This window comes from Apodemus sylvaticus, chromosome X (genome assembly GCF_947179515.1).
Source record: "Apodemus sylvaticus chromosome X, mApoSyl1.1, whole genome shotgun sequence".
Classification (NCBI taxonomy): Eukaryota; Metazoa; Chordata; class Mammalia; order Rodentia; family Muridae; genus Apodemus; species Apodemus sylvaticus.
This window is the reverse complement of record NC_067495.1, coordinates 70986473-71002442: the sequence shown is the minus strand read 5'-3', so window position 1 is coordinate 71002442 and position 15970 is coordinate 70986473. Positions and strand designations below refer to the sequence as shown.

The following is a 15970-nucleotide window of genomic DNA, read 5'->3' as shown; positions in this document are numbered from 1 at the left end:
GGTCTCCAGCTAGAAAGAATATTCCATGTACTTCTACTGTTTTTGTCAAGGAGGATAATTTATTCCTATTTACTTTTATTAATAATTTATATTTTAATTGTAAATTGACAAACTATACCTTTATATATTCATGAGCTACAAGGTTAAAGTATGATTTATGAATACAATGTAAAATAATTAAATAAAGTGAATTAACATATCCATCACTTTGAGTACTTATTTTCTATGGTAAGAATTTTAAATTTTGCCTTTTCCATAATTATAGAATACATATTATTTATAATATTCTCCACATGTGCTTTTCAACAAAAATAATATTTGTCATTTGTGAAAGCATGAATAAAATTTGAGAACATAAATTATGCTAAGTGGAATAAACTAGGTACAGAAAGATAAATATGGCATTTTCCCACTTACATTTGATATCTTGAATAATTAAGCTCAAAGAAATAGAATAGAAGGGTGGCCACCCAAGGCTGCAGTGAGAGGATTGGGGGTCAGTTAATAGTCAAATAGTGCAAACCTTTTATTAGACAACAAGAATTAACTTTATTTTATTTGGTTGGGATTTGAGCCAGGGTCTCAGGATTTACCCCAGGCTGGCTTCAAACTCGAGTGCTGGTGTCAATAGAAATATATCACAATGTTCATCGTAACTTTTACTACTGTTCTTATTATTTGAGGTATTATGTATGCTTCTATTTAATCAGTGTACATAGCTCCCAAACAGTAAAAATATCCATACAGAGACACTCACCTTTTTAATTTAATGTACTACTAAGTAAATTTGTCAAATTTTTATTCATTTCTTATTAGTTACTTTTCTTATTCCTGTTTTCAAATACCCGACAAAAAGCAATTTCAGGTTTGGTTTTGGTGTGCAGTTCAAAGGAAGACAGCCTATTATGGCAGGAAAGGCACAGGGGCAGAAGTGTGAGGGGCTCGGTCACATTGCATGAATTATCCACAAGCAAACAGAAGACAGGTAGTGGTAGCAGCTATAACACATCAGCTTCCAGTGACATATCTTCCAGCAAGGCTCTAGCTCATAAATGTTTCACAGCCTCCAAGACAGGAGCCTAAGGCAGGAATTTCACATTCAAATTACAACAATATGGAATGAAGCCTGAACTATTTGCATTTGGGGGCTATTATGAATAAAGCTGCAAAAAAATCATGTGTTTTCATTGTTGTAAACTAAATAATTAATAGTAGAATTACTAAGAAAACATCTTACATTTTATGATAAATGTTTGCAAACTCCCCTTAATACCTGACATCCCACAAGTCATGTTTAGACTTTTAATTGCTCCATATTCTCATCAGCAACTGAGTTTTGTAGTAGTAGTTCACTGTGGTTTCCATCTGCATTTCCTTAATGAAAATCATGTTAAGTATGATTTGAATATGTAACTTTTTCATGAAATGTCTGCTTGAAGTTTTTGCCTACATTTTTCTGAGACTAGTTTTAAAATGTAAAAATTTTGATATCTTTTTTGCTTTTATGTGAATTTGAGTATTTTCTTCCAGTGTGTAATTTGTGTTTTAATTTTAGAGCATGTTTCTACTGATTCTTTCCATTCTTTTGTTTCTTTGTTTGTTTGTTTTTGTTGTTTTATTCAACTTTCCATGTAGCCTCTAGGCCGTCAAGGCTGGACTTGAACTCCTAACCCTCTGCCTCCTCCTCCTCCTCTTCCTCCTCCTCCTATCTTATTGTTGACATTTTATTCTTTTAGATTTTACATTTAGTGAAATGTATTCTTAAAAGTTTAGTAATTTCAGTCCCTTCTGGGTACAAAATAACTGTTTTAGCTTTTAGAGTTTGACTTTGTGAATAATATACTTAATATTGTTTCATCTTCTATTATTCTTAGGGTTAATTGAACTCTATCCTTAACACTAATCCAAATGCTAATTAAGTCTGATATAGGAAAGTTTTTTTCCAAGAAGAGAAGTCTTTCTTATTTTCCTCTCTTCCTGGAATCTGTTTGCAAATTGTTTTCTATTGATGATTTGTTTAAAATGCAGCCTTTGAATACTAGGATAATTTCCTTCTGTTTTATTTATGACAAAATTTTATTCTCTTTATTGTTCTCATCCTGTGATTGCTTTTGTGCTTTATTGTTCATTAGTTGTGTATAAGCTTGAGTTTACATGGGTTAATTTTGTTACTTGATGTTTTCTCCTTTAGAATGAAGAAGTCAGATTCATTGAAAATGAGCTAGAGATTCAAAAGCAAAAATACTTTAAGCTCCAGACTTTTGTTAGAAACCTGATTCTCGCTATGAAAGCTGATGATAAAGAACAGCAGCAGGTAAGTCCCGTGAGAGACGAGTAAGCCACAACGTGTCAAGCTGAAAAATGACATGTCATATTTGGATTTTTCATATCTCTTCATTTGTAGTCTCCATTCCAGCTTTGAATTTCATGGAGCAAATGGTTATTTTATGATCTTTTTAAACATAATTTTTTGAGGTTCAAATTTTTGTGTATGTGCTACTATCATACAAAGTCTAAAAAAATGCTTAGAAAATTTTCTTAATCTTAGGATAGCCTTTAAGTAGAGAAAACCAAAATTAAAATTAATTTTCAAGAAATTCCTCAGAATTTTTGTAATGATAAAGCTATGTCAAACCCTAACTAGACCAAGCGTTTGGGGGACTTTTTCTGAATGAGAAAACAAAGTGGGCATTTATTTATCCACCAGCAGCTGCTAGAACTCACAAATGTTTGGACATAGTCTGTTCTATAATATGTTGCTTCTCACTAAGAAAGCATGAAATTACTTCATGAAATTCTCTGTGACCATAGTGTATCACATTTTGCAATGTAAGTAAAAGTGTTTGACTCTTCCCACTTCCCATCCAAAAATGAAATGCTGTTTGTTTTTTTCCTATGGACATTTGTTTAAACATTCCTTCCAAATTACTTTTGACCCTCAGGTTTTTCTTGAGACAACATTAATATGATATGATATGATATGATATGATATGATATAAGGATATTTAAGCCTGATTGTATAAAATATTACTTTTAATATTAAATGATGTCAAGTTTGGTGCTGAGTTATCACCATGCTGATTCCTTATCAGAAGAGTTATGTGTGAGTAGTACGAAATTCAGGTAACTGTATTTTACAAAATTATCTTTGAAGATTTTATTCATCAAAAAGTGTCAAAAATAAAAGCCCAATTAAAAATACACCCCCAAAATACCACCAAAAGAGCCATATACCCAAAGTAGAATATGCATACATAGCCTGTCCCAGATATCTCCAGAGACTAATTTCTGAACATCCCATAATTCTCCTTTCTTTCAAAGAAAGAGATCTTTATATATTTATTATACTGAAACACAAAATTCAAGCTTGTAAGAGTCCCCTCAAAGGACTAACGCCAGCATGAATATTATTTATCCATATTCATGAATTTTACTCTTTCAGCTCTGACCATATATAGAGATTACAATTCAGAAGCCTTTAGTTGCCTGGTCTAGCAGTAAATGTATTGCTTCATTATACATGACACACATTTCCTGGCATATTGAAAATGTGTTTATCAGAAAGGTATTGTGGCTTATGCCCTCACTCCAGCACTAAGGAAGCTCAGATAGTAGAACTGCTGTGAATTCAGCCTTGGCTATAAACTGAGAATTTACCTTAAAACTAACAAAAGCAAGCAAAGCACAGAAAATTTAAAAAAAAAAAAAAGAAAAGAAAAGAAAAAAGTAAAAAAAAAAATGGTTGTTTTTTTAAGAACCTAAAATACAGTTTTTTAAATGAGTAAGAGTGATAGTGTTAAACACAAACCCAGTAGTATCATACCTTGAAATAGCTGTAGAAACACACACACACACACACACACACACACACACAGGCTCCAACCTTATACTAACAGAGAATGTATTTCTTGTCTGAAAAGTCTTATATCAATGTTTAATTCAGTTCTAGAAGCAGTTAAGCAGTAGTTGTCATTGTCTCTTACCATCTTAGAATAACTCCTAGTCTGAGTTTCTACTTCTAACTTCAGCTCTCCTTTCACTCTTTCCCAAAGATTACTACCAAAAAAGGAACATGTGTGTTGCTTTTCCTTTCCTAGTTTTCTTCTGATAAAAGACTTCTGAAGTAGGATATCAACAAAACATGGGCTGAAATAGAAAATAATACCAAATTATACTAAATGTCACAGCCTATAGAGTCGGCAGCCTAAATAAAAACTATGATTTTTTTTGAACTTCTGATTGAGTATAATGAATTTCAAAATAATTTCCCCAAGCATAAAAGACACTAGGTATGGTGGTGTCACACACCTGTAATAACTTAGAAACTTGAGGCAGGAAGGTCATGTGTATAGTCTCTAAACAGAAAAATGAATGATTTATATATAATTACATATATATGATACTAGTAGTGATAAATAAAAGTAATCCAGTTTATATCTTAAACTGATGAAGTTTAACCCTTGAAATATTTAGAAGTTTACTTCTGGAAATATATTTTATCCTATTTAGTAAAACAGAAACACTTGCCATTACTTTCTTACATTTTTTAAAAAAAATATACAGTATTTCCTTTACTAACCTTTATTTGGATAAGTTGGATGAGATAAATGATCTATGGGATATTTTTCCCCTATAAAGAAGTCCAGGGTTTAAAAAATATATATGGTACTTTCCAACTGAAACATTAGATTACCTAAAGGTTGTCTTTTTAAAATCAATAATAGCCATTTTAACATCCAGATAATGTTGCCAACATCGCTCTAAGTCATTAGTTATGGTCTTTCCTTCCCCTGATAATTCACTGTGTGATCCTAGCCAGATCGATCGCCTTTCTTAAACTTCAATTTCTCCACTCTGCGAGAAGGATAAGAATAATTATCAATTTTACATTCACATCTTAGAGCCTAGAATAAGTATTATAGACACTGAGTGTGTATTTGGAGAAAGTGTTAATGATCTCTTGGGAAAAATGGCATTTGGTCAGAGCTCGAAAATACTTGTTACTGATGAAAAACATGTAATAAAAAATATTGAGGCTGTAGATGTGAGTCATTGACCGAGTGTTTTTCCCAGAGTAAATGAGACCCTGGGTTCAATCTGCAATATGGGGGATGGGAGAATAGAAGAAATTTAATTGTGCCTGCTTGTATCTTTGTGAAAAGGGCAGTTTCAATCATTAACAAAGGGTTGTTTAATGTCCCAGTATTGCTCTTCAGTAAGATATTGAAAGAATTTTTCAGTGAAATCCATGCATCAACAGTGATATGAACTACGTCATATAATGAACATCTAAGTTCTATTTTCAATTTTAGTCAGTCAACTGTATCTAATGCAATGAAGAAGAAATAAATAAAACTGCTTCTCTAGTTTAGGTTCTTCTGAGTACAACTTAGAATATCATGAAATTGGTATGTTTCATATTACTGCAACTTAGTACCTCAGAAAGCATGCGGTATCTTCACTATATATCCATGGGTAATTTAATGATACAAAAATAAATAGTAACTTTCTCCACCTGTTAGTTTTTCATTATATAGCCTGACAAAAAAGTACAATGTTTTCTTATTTGTGTGCTACAAGGCAAAAATTATAGGATGTATAATTGTCACTATTGTATTGAAGAAGAGAATCAGATCTTCTTTCAACAGTGTACTCTTTATGTTCCCCCAGCATGCCCTGTCTTTCTGTTTCTTAATTGGGCTCTAGTCAGCTTTCATTTGCTTCTATTCCCTTGCTTCTTGTTTACTAACTAATCTCCTCAAACTCGCAATACAAGTTATGTTGTTGAAAATTTTCCACAGACTATGTTATTTTAGGTCCAATTTCTTATGGTTAAGTGGGTATCAGCACTGTCAGCCACATAAAACATGACTATTTCTCTAGTACAGAAACATGTTTTACAAGTACAGATGAAACTATTAGAACATGGTTAAGCTTAGCTCATAGATGTTAGCATATCCTAATTGTTCCAGTAAAGAAATAAGCAGATAAATCATTAAAGCAGTCATAATCTTATATTGAACTGTCCCAAGTGGATGCTTCACCTCCTGTATGGGCATAGTCTAAGGAAAGGCAACAAATGAACAAAAACCCAACGTGGCCTTTTCAAATTGTTAAACTTTTATCCAAAATAAAATACAATAATATTTCCCCTAACTGCTACATTTATTCTTTTACCAAAACAAAATAGGCCTTTGTTGAAATATGGGTTTCCTTAAAGGTTAATAAAGCATTAATATTTCCAATAAAGAATGAAATTTTAAGCTTTTTATGAGTAAGCAGTGAATACACAAAACAAGCATGAAAACTACTTGCCTCAACCACTTAAAAGCCCTTTGCTAAGGGTCCTTGGTTTGAAATTGTTGTTCATGTCTGCAACCATGCCTGTCACCCTAGATATGACTGGTGTCATCAGAAAAGCTCCTCATTTCCATCTTGTTTTCCCCTTTGTCTAAGATTTTTCCCTACTTAATCCACATAGTTGGCATTTATATTTTGTTCTTTCCTAATATTATGTGAAGACTTACGGTTTTAGGTAAAGGAATTGTGTAAAACCCTTAAAAAGGAATATTTCTTTCTTTAAATTTACAATAATAAATTAAAAGAAAAGAACTACAACTATTAATATAAAATTGTAAAAAAAAAAAAAGTCTGACTGCATAGTAATCCAACATAATTGATTTTTTTTTTGACACAGGCACTGCTGGCAGATTTACCTCCAGAATTAGAAGAGATGGATTTCAGTCATGCCTCACCGGATCCTGATGATACCTCATTCAGTGTGTCTTCTTTATCAGAGAAAAATGCCTCAGACAGTTTGTGATTGGGGGTGGGGGATATGATATAGTCTGTTGGTTGCCTAACAGGTGTGTGTTTCAAGATAACTGTACTATGTTTCCCAAATAGTCTTCAACTGGAAAAACACATTGTTAAAACAGACATATGTTATGAAGGAATGACAAGATAGAATGGCTACAATATAAAAAAAAAGCATGTAAAATACTTGAAATGGCTTGTTTTTAAAACTTGCATATAATCCTAGGAAACTATATTCAATTTTGACCAACTCAGTTATGAAATCTATTATATCTGATTTCTGATTTTTTGCTTATTATTTAAGAAGAATCTTAATTTTATCCAGAAATATAGAAATAAGCATATCTCAACATTACGAAATTGCTAACACTTGGTTAGTTTTATTTTTGTAGCCATTACATCTTTCTTCCTTCTTCATTTTCTTATCATTCATATACATTTTTACTCAGGAGAGTAGGCTAAAAATGTAAAACAGACCTAATCATATATTTAACCTGGATGAATCCTGGGATTTATTTTTCAACTCTTATGAGAATTTGATCTAAGATAATGATTGAAAATTGAAGTACTTACTAGGCTGTAACTAAGTTATTGGTATTCCCCTGACACTTGGGGAGAGGTGAAAGGCCTCTGAAAAGCCGATCATTTTCAAAACCATCTAAGTACACAAAAACTATACTTTATAAAAAACACTTTTAATCTCAATTCTTGTATACAGTAACTGATAAGTATTGATGATTCATATTCTACCATATAGTAAATTTATATAGTTGAGTCAGACAAAATATTGCACAAATACTTCAAGTTTACCAACAGTTTCATAATATTTTTCATATCTTAAAATTTGTGAAATAGGAAATCAAAGTATGCCATTGACATTTGGTTGTTTTTATTTAATTCTAGACATACAACTTTGCCACAAAATTTACCTCATTTCCATATGAGGCCTACACAGAGCTAACAATAATGTCAAAAAAAAAAAGAGTTATAGTACTTTGATTGTAAATCAAAGTCCTCTGAATCTCCTGGATGCTATTCTATGAATATACAACTAAAATGGGCATGGTACCCAGTTGTTACTATTAGTAGGTACCAAATGGCAGCACACTATAAACATCTTTTTGCATCTTCCCTTCTGGAATACCAGATTAAGGCATTACTATGGTCTGTAGATGGAAAAATACTAGTTTCTGCCAAAACTTACAATGTCATATATTTGTTACTAGGTTGTGTGGAACTACATTACAGGACTAAATTATTATCTATTCCTGAAAGATGCATGAAGCATCTAGATAACTGTTTAATTAAGTTTCAGATATGTTTAAGTTTCTTAACTGCAGCTATTCTGAGCTCAGAATTTACTGATACCAATTTATAGTTATAGAAAGGCCCTCATAAATCCCTTTAGCTTGGAAATGTCCCTTCTCATCCATACATACAAGTAAAGTTCATTGATGACCATTCAGTTCATCAACTGTTTGATTTCACACTGTTGCCACACAACCTTTATGGCTTCCTTGTCAGCAGAAATATTTCAGTAGTCAGCTAAACATTGTCCTTTAACTGAGAGTCATGTGGTTCTTTGCAAACAACTTTTGGTATTCCTTGCTGACAAACCAAATTCCATCCAGGGAAGAGACCACTGAACAACTGAAGCTCAAACATTCAGGTTCAGCTCTTAGGTCACAAAAATGTCTCCACAAAATAAGAGTTCTCACTTTATACAACAAATACAGACACCATTATTTTATGATATGGAGGATTAAGACAAATTCTCCTGTAGCCTAAGCTTGCCTTTAATTCCCAATATAGCTGAGGATGACTTTGAGTCCTGCTGTTCCTGCCTCTGTTTCCCAAATGCTTGGATGGCAGATGGGCCCCACCATACCTAGGTACCTTTTATTTTATTATGAACACATTTCTAGTCTCAAGTGTTTCTGTGATCTTTAGTATCATTTGAGTTTCTCTTTAAACTTAAATTGCTTCAGTCTAAGATTCTTCCTAGTTGGTTTTCATTACAGAGCAAATGCAGGTGAGTCTTTCTTATGTGTTTTAACACACAAAATTTTGTTTTTCACATCTTAGAAATGTGTTACTACATTTAAAAATAATCCTTGGAGCTCTCGCTATAGGAAAGATACTGTGCCAGACAATGGATTTTTAAATAATGTATGGACTATAAAAACAATTATTTCAGTTGGGTACTAGGACACATAGTAATAACAATAGCACTGGATAGGCTGAGGAAAGCTGGCCTTCAAAACACAAAGAAATGTCACCTGTTAACCTTTTCATGTCTATTAATAAAAGCTTTTCAATTAGCAGTTATAATTGATTTAAGGATTCTTATAGATGTGATTCTTAGAAAGAATCTTACATCTGTAATTTTGGGAGGATGCATAAATTGTTCTATTATTACTATTTAAAGTTTCATTTAAAAAGAAGCTATAGGTCCTAACAGTCTAATTAGGACTACTTTTATCCTGGTGTCTTCTAGCCACAGGATTATATCTTTTATGAACATAGGAATTAAAGCATTTCAAAATATTAAATGGTGGCATTCTTTTTTGGTTTTTTTGTTGTTCTTTTTTTTTAACATTTGTTCCTTTTATTCATAAAACATAATATGATTTATCCCTGTATTGAATCTCTTTAGTTTGTGATTTTACACAAAGGACCCTGAGATATATCAATTATAAAACATGTCAAAGAGAAAACATCTTTAAAATTTATAAACAGGTACTTTATACAAGAGTTCTCTATAAAACTTATCAATATAAAAAAGACACTGGATTGAATGTAAGGCATGTTGAGCTGTCATTAGAATTACTTTTGTCTTGTTGGAGACCCTTCTCTCCTGTGGTCCTGACTTCTCTTTGACTCTCTAGAATGTTCAGGGTATCCCCTAGGCTTTTCCCAGCGTCTCTTGGCACGGTTCTGACACCTGTTGTCATCTCCTTTATAACCAGACTCTCCCCTGACTTGAAGCGATCTTCTAACATTACCACTGTCTTGATTTTGGTTTCTTTGTTTCTCATTTTCAGAAAAAGAATCTCTTCTCTCTCGCCGCTTCTTCTTTAGCTTGCTGTGCATATCTTCTGACTCTCTGTGCGAGCCTTGTTCTAGGTCATTGCCAATTCTGCTGTAACTATTCTTATCGCTTCTGTCCTCCATGTGCTTTGCTGGGGGATCTCGTCAGTCTGTATCCCGTGAGTTCTGAGCTCTATGTCTTTGAGACCTTGCTCTCTCAGTCCTCCCTTCCTGGTGCCTTTGGTCCTTCCTGCCTCCTTCTTGCCTCCTGTCACATGCCTGGTGGCCCCTGGCTAACTTACCTACTTTTTCGCCACTGGCCTTCCCTTGTCTCTTCTTTCTTGTACCTTTAGCTGAGGCCGAGCTCTGACTGCTGGAGGAGGAGTTGCTTGCTTTACTGGAGTACTCTAAGCTCTCGCTGCTGTCAGAATCTGAGTCAGAGGAATCAGAAGCAGAGGAAGACTCTGAAGATGAAGATGTCAGGGCTGGTTTCTTTTGCTCAGCTTCTGGTTTCTGGGCTACAACGACCTGCGTGTGGTTTTCAGATCAGTTTTCAGTTCTAGAAGATCATCTGTCAAGCCTCCAAGATCTATGGAAGTGAATTAGTTGATGGCAAATTGGGTATTGTGCAGGTTGTCTCCGGCAACCGTCGTTCAAAGAATGGCAGAAGAGTTTCATCCTTTAACCTCACCTTCAGTTTAGAAAGACCCATGTATTCACACAATTGCTAGAAGAAGATCCTGACAAATATCCTACTAGATGATGTCACGGTTTCTTCACTCACCTTTATACATTCGGGAACACTCCATGGAAGTGAATCTGTGTATAAAAGGTGAGCAAACATCCTAGCAACATTTCTAAATTTGTTTTTCTCTAAACGTTGGATGGTGCCACACTGCTCCTTGAATATACTTTCAAATGATTCCATGTATTCGGTTTTTTAGGCATACAAAACTGCCCAGCTAACAAGCCAAAATTTTTCATAGGTCCTTTGTTGGGCACAGCAATCTAGTATCATGTTGCAGAGTTCTTTTGTTGGACTCTCAACAAATGCTATTTTCAGCAACTTGTGTGCACATTCTTCAAAATCTAAACTTAACTGAATGGTAAGATATATTGTACAGAGAAATGAGACTAGGTTGATTTCTGTTTGGTCATGAAAAGTTACTTTATTTCCTCCTTCTTTTCCTTCTTCCTCCTCTCCTCATCTTCACTACTTCCAGTGTCTTGGTCTGTGTTTGAATTGCTGTCTCCTTCATCAGGGATATCTTTTTCTAATAGCCTTGTACTTCTCTTCATTCTCCATAAAATGAGGATCCATTTTGATAACGTTAAGAACATCTTCTGGATTGTAGTCATCCTGTAAGGGGAGCATATGTGTAAACTGATCCTCCTCTTCCACTAAATCAAGTCCTTCCAGAATAGCAGGGAGGTCCTTGAATCCATCCTTCCGTACAGCAAACATCACTTCAATCATGTACTGAGCTCTTTTGTTGATCTCAGACTCATGTAAAACATTTCACAGGCGTTCAAAGATTGCATTGATTCCCCTTGGTGACACCTGGGTTAATTTGAGCCCACACTCCTTGAGGAAGCCCATAGCCACTTCAATACTGTCATTTATTGGTCTCTCTAGGAGCAAAGTGAGCATCTCCAGGCACAGAACCTCATGTGCCACATTTTGGTTAATAAGATGTGCCAAAACTTTTGAAGTAGTCAGGCGAAGTTGTTTATCATTCCATTGATATCCTTTCTGAAAATTAAGAATTAGTCTCTTGAGGATCAAATCTCCGATCCTTGGGAATTTTCAGTTGATTATTGCCACCAAACCTACATAAACATGAGTAAAGATTGGAGAAGCACTCTGTGCTTGCAGAACAAATCTGGACAACAATCCTCTTCCCTCTGACTATGTTCTCTTGAAGGAGTTCTTGGATAATAATACTTATATTGGAGGTGTTGACCTTGTTGATGAGACCATTGATTGATTTCTTCAGAGCCTCCAAGCTCATCCTCTGGTACACTAAGCTGTTTTTATCTATAATCTGTTTCTGCACTATCCTGAGCTTTGCTTCCCAAGTATAGGTCTTCTTCTTCTTCTTCTTCTTCTTCTTCTTCTTCTTCTTCTTCTTCTTCTTCTTCTTCTTCTTCTTCTTCTCCTCCTCCTCCTCCTACTCCTCCTCCTCCTCCTCCTCCTCCTCCTCCTCCTCTTCTCCTCCTCCGCCTCCCCCCTCCCCCTCTTCCTTCTCTTCATCTCTTCTTTTCTTCTTCTATGTAGGTTCTTCCTGAGTAGAACTCTGGGTTACGCCTCCCTCTGGGTTCCTTCTTTCAGGAGATGGAGATTTCCAGGACCGTTTCCAATAATCTGCCTCTCTATATCTCTCTCTGTATTTTTCTCAGTCCCTTCTTTGTGATTCCATGCTGTCATTATAAGAGTATCCTCTCCTAGAATGCTCATAGCCTAACCAGCCATAATCAGAGTAGTTTCTCTCCGGGGTGGGGGACCGTTCATATTCTGCATATCTGTCTTCTAGGGAGGAGATCTGGTGGTATGAATTGTGGCTCTCCCTTCTGTTGTGACCAGAGGACTTTCATGTGTGCCACACTGCTTTTCATTTTCTGCTGTCAGCTGACCCAATAAACCAGATGCCTCAGGTTCATTCAAGTGACATATACTCAACGAACGGTCTGAGTTACTTGACAGTTTTCTTTTTCTGTCTCCACACGTCACCTAAAGCTCCACCATCACAACAGAAGTGACAAATGGTGGTGTTCTAAAGCCAGACCCAAAGCAAATGGCTTTGTCAATGGAAAAACAATCATCCTTGGTAGATTGAAAATATACAATGACCTTGAAGAAGTCAAGATCAAGTATTATAAAATGATTATCAAACTGGGACACTAGCTTAGCATGTACACAAGGCCCCAGGTTCAATCCCAAGCACTTCAATAGAAAAACTGAAACTACGGTAATGGAAACATATTTTTCATATATATGTAGTGGATTTGGTTTTGAGATTAAAAAAAAAACAGGAAAAAATGATAGCTACTGGCTGTTTCCATGAACATATTTGTGGCTGATAGTGAAAATCAACTAACTAGTATTTCCTTGACTAAGTAGTATTTCTTTGTCAGTTTTAAAACATATTACACTATCAGAAGTGTCACTCTGAGAAGCAGAAGCAAATGGGAATTTTTTCCTACTTAGAATATCAAAGACTTTCTAATGTATTTCTGAGAGTACTTATCTTCTAAAATGCGAGTTAAAAACACAAAGCTGAAACTACAATAACAACAAAAAGAAGGTACCTTCCTCATTCAGTGAAGATAAAATTAGTTGCAAGAAATGAAAATTACAGTTGCCCTGGAGAATAGGAAAATTAACACATGCAAAGAAAATGTTAAAAGAAAATTGGCCTGTTTAGGGAACCTGGGGATGTTTTGTTGTAAGGTCAGCTATCAGCAGGAGTTTTACACAGCAACAGTAATCAGTGTTAGAAATGTTTGTTACTATTGTAGACAAACATGCTGTGGCCCAGTCACATCCTGTGTTCAATATATTGTTAATATCAAGGCCTCAAAAGTTGTCCTAGAGCTCATTTCTGCGAAGACAGAAGCAGCTGCTTTTAGGGCCCTTATGTTAGGAGTCTTACCAGTTTGTAAGAGAAATGTTATGTGGAAGGTGTAAACAGACAGTGATTGATCAAAATGACTTTGTCTCCCTTTTCATGGAGGGGTGTTCAGCCACTTAGCCAGATTGTTTATAATCACCTTTGAACAAAATCCTGAAAATTTTAACTGCTGTCCTTTATCCATGAGGTAGTGATAAAACACCTGGAATGGTGTGTCCTTTTAATATTTTATTTTCATCAAATCCCCCAAATTAAAAAAAAAAAAGTTTTGTGCTTTGAAGTGTTACCTGTGCCACTCTTTCTAATGGTGGCTTGATTTCTTTTTGAAGTTGTGTTAACCTTGACAGACAGCACTGTGCCATGCCCTTTGCCAAGCTATGCTTTGTAGTGCTCTAACGAAATAGGCAACTAACTTGTGAACCTGCACTTGACATAAACAAGCCTTTATTAAGAACAGATTTGCCAAGGGGTGGGAGAAGAAAGGGATATTTTCATGCTAATATAATTATGATTGTTCCATTAAATTGTATATTGGATATATTTTGTTTTGCATTGAAATTTTATTTTGCATTAACTTACTGAGTAATCCCTTTTAGCAATCCTGCATTCCATTTTACTGGTACTACCTCTGAAACATATTATCTCGTTAAAACCATATCAGATTGTAATGTGAATTTTTGTAGAGTTTTTATTTAAACTTTTATAGAGGCAATAAATGGTTTCCAACTAACAGACCACTCTTTTAAAGTTCATTTATCTTTGTGTTGTGTTTTTCCTCTTAAAAGTGAATTATTTCTTCCCTCAGATAAAGTTCTGATAAGGAGAGGAATAATCAGGTGTTTGGGGTTCAAAGAAGGGAGAACATATGTTTAAGTGAAAATTTGGTCGACTTCTTAAGTTCACATGTATATCATTCTAATGAGCTTTACATAGATAAGTACAAAGCCAGAAAATGCCAGAATCAATGGGATGGAGTGAATATTCTGTAAAAGGCAAGAGGTTTGTCCCAAGCAGCATACTTAAATGTAAGATAACCAAATACACTGCCACAGTATAAATAATAAACAAAAATGGTGGTTTTATAAGATTGTTTGTTAAGTACTGAAGTGGCATCTGACTTGCCGCCCTCTGACACTAATTTGGCATGCTTTTAATTTGGATAAAATATGCCTATGACTCCTTTGTCAAAGCCTGATACCAATTAAAACTCTTTGTGTTGCCTAACTAGTGGAGAAGGGAAATAGGAGGGCAAAGTGTAAGTTTGAAGTAGAACAGAAGCGGCTTTCCTTCCCAGATAGATTTTCAAAACTGTTGCAAGGAGAAATATCACATACAGACATTCAAATAATTCAGGCCTTCCAAGATCTTCAAAGGAAATGATGTAAGATGGTAATTTTTTTTGTTTTCATACAAATGAAGGAAAATCATTATAAATCTTTTTAAAAGACAAATTCATGGCTAAATATGTTCATAAGACTACATGATAGTTTTCACACTCCTCAAAGCTAAAGAAGTTTAAATATTTTTGTATTTTTATAAAAAGACAGACTTTGTTTTTAATTTTTATTTTATGTATATGAGTATTTTTGCCTGCATGTATGTCTGTGTAGAGCATACATGCCTGGTACCCACAGAGGTCAGGAAATGATGTCAGGTCCTCTGGAACTGGAGTTAAGTAGATAGTTGTGAGCTACCGTGTGGGTGGGTGGGTGCTGAGAAACAAACCCAAGTCCTCTGAAAGAGCAGCAAGTGCTCTTAACTGCTCAGCCATCTCTCCTGCTATCATTTTTGTTTGTGTGACAGGATCTTGCTTTTATGTCCTGGACATCATCAGACTTTTAACAATCCACATGTTTTGTTCTCTCAAATTCTGGGATTATAGGCACTCATACATTCCTAGAAAAATGTAATAGATTGTAAGGATACAAACACAAGATGTTATACCTTTAAAAATAATTACTATTTCAAGCTATTAAAAGGCATTTTCTGTCCATGCCGCCAATGCTTGATGTTGTATCCATAATTCTTGTTAGCTTAATTTGTATAGCTCACAGCTCTGATACCAATGGCACAGGTTTGAATGCTATTTAGTTAAGTTTATTTATAAAAGAAAAAAAAATCCCTCTATTGTAGGATCATAATGTATTTGTATTCTGAACCTTTTAGTCTGTTGCTAATCACATAGGGTCAGCAGTCAGTATAGTCTATCTTACATGTAACTTCAATCAATAAAATTCTGGATGTTGAGGAGAATATCTTATATAGTCTCTTCTACTACAAACCTCTGTGGGAAGTTTACTAGTTGCTATTCATTGGGGGTGGTTTGTGATAATGCAGTCATCCCTAACAAAAGGTAGAGGTGCTTGTCAGGCATTCATTCATATGATGGTACTTGCTTAATCAGCTGCATTCTTTACAATATTTGAATGAATAGCCAGGATTCTGACTGTTGGGGGAGTTAGTGATTAAAATTGAGGACACATAAATAAAAA

At 34.7% G+C, this 15970-nt stretch overlaps 1 protein-coding gene and 1 pseudogene across 1 annotated transcript in view; one reads left to right on the top strand and one right to left on the bottom strand.

Annotated features, from left to right (window-relative positions):
• Hdx (highly divergent homeobox) overlaps nt 1-6823 on the top strand; it is a 92312-nt gene extending 85489 nt beyond the window's left edge. The window contains exons 8-9 of the mRNA XM_052171155.1: nt 2192-2314; nt 6698-6823. Coding sequence (XP_052027115.1) covers nt 2192-2314; nt 6698-6823 — 249 coding nt within the window. The remainder of the gene's footprint in view (nt 1-2191; nt 2315-6697) is intronic.
• Nucleotides 6824-9642: 2819 nt separating this feature from the next.
• Nucleotides 9643-12462, bottom strand: LOC127675067 (pre-mRNA-splicing factor CWC22 homolog; annotated as a pseudogene).
• Nucleotides 12463-15970: the final 3508 nt, after the last annotated feature.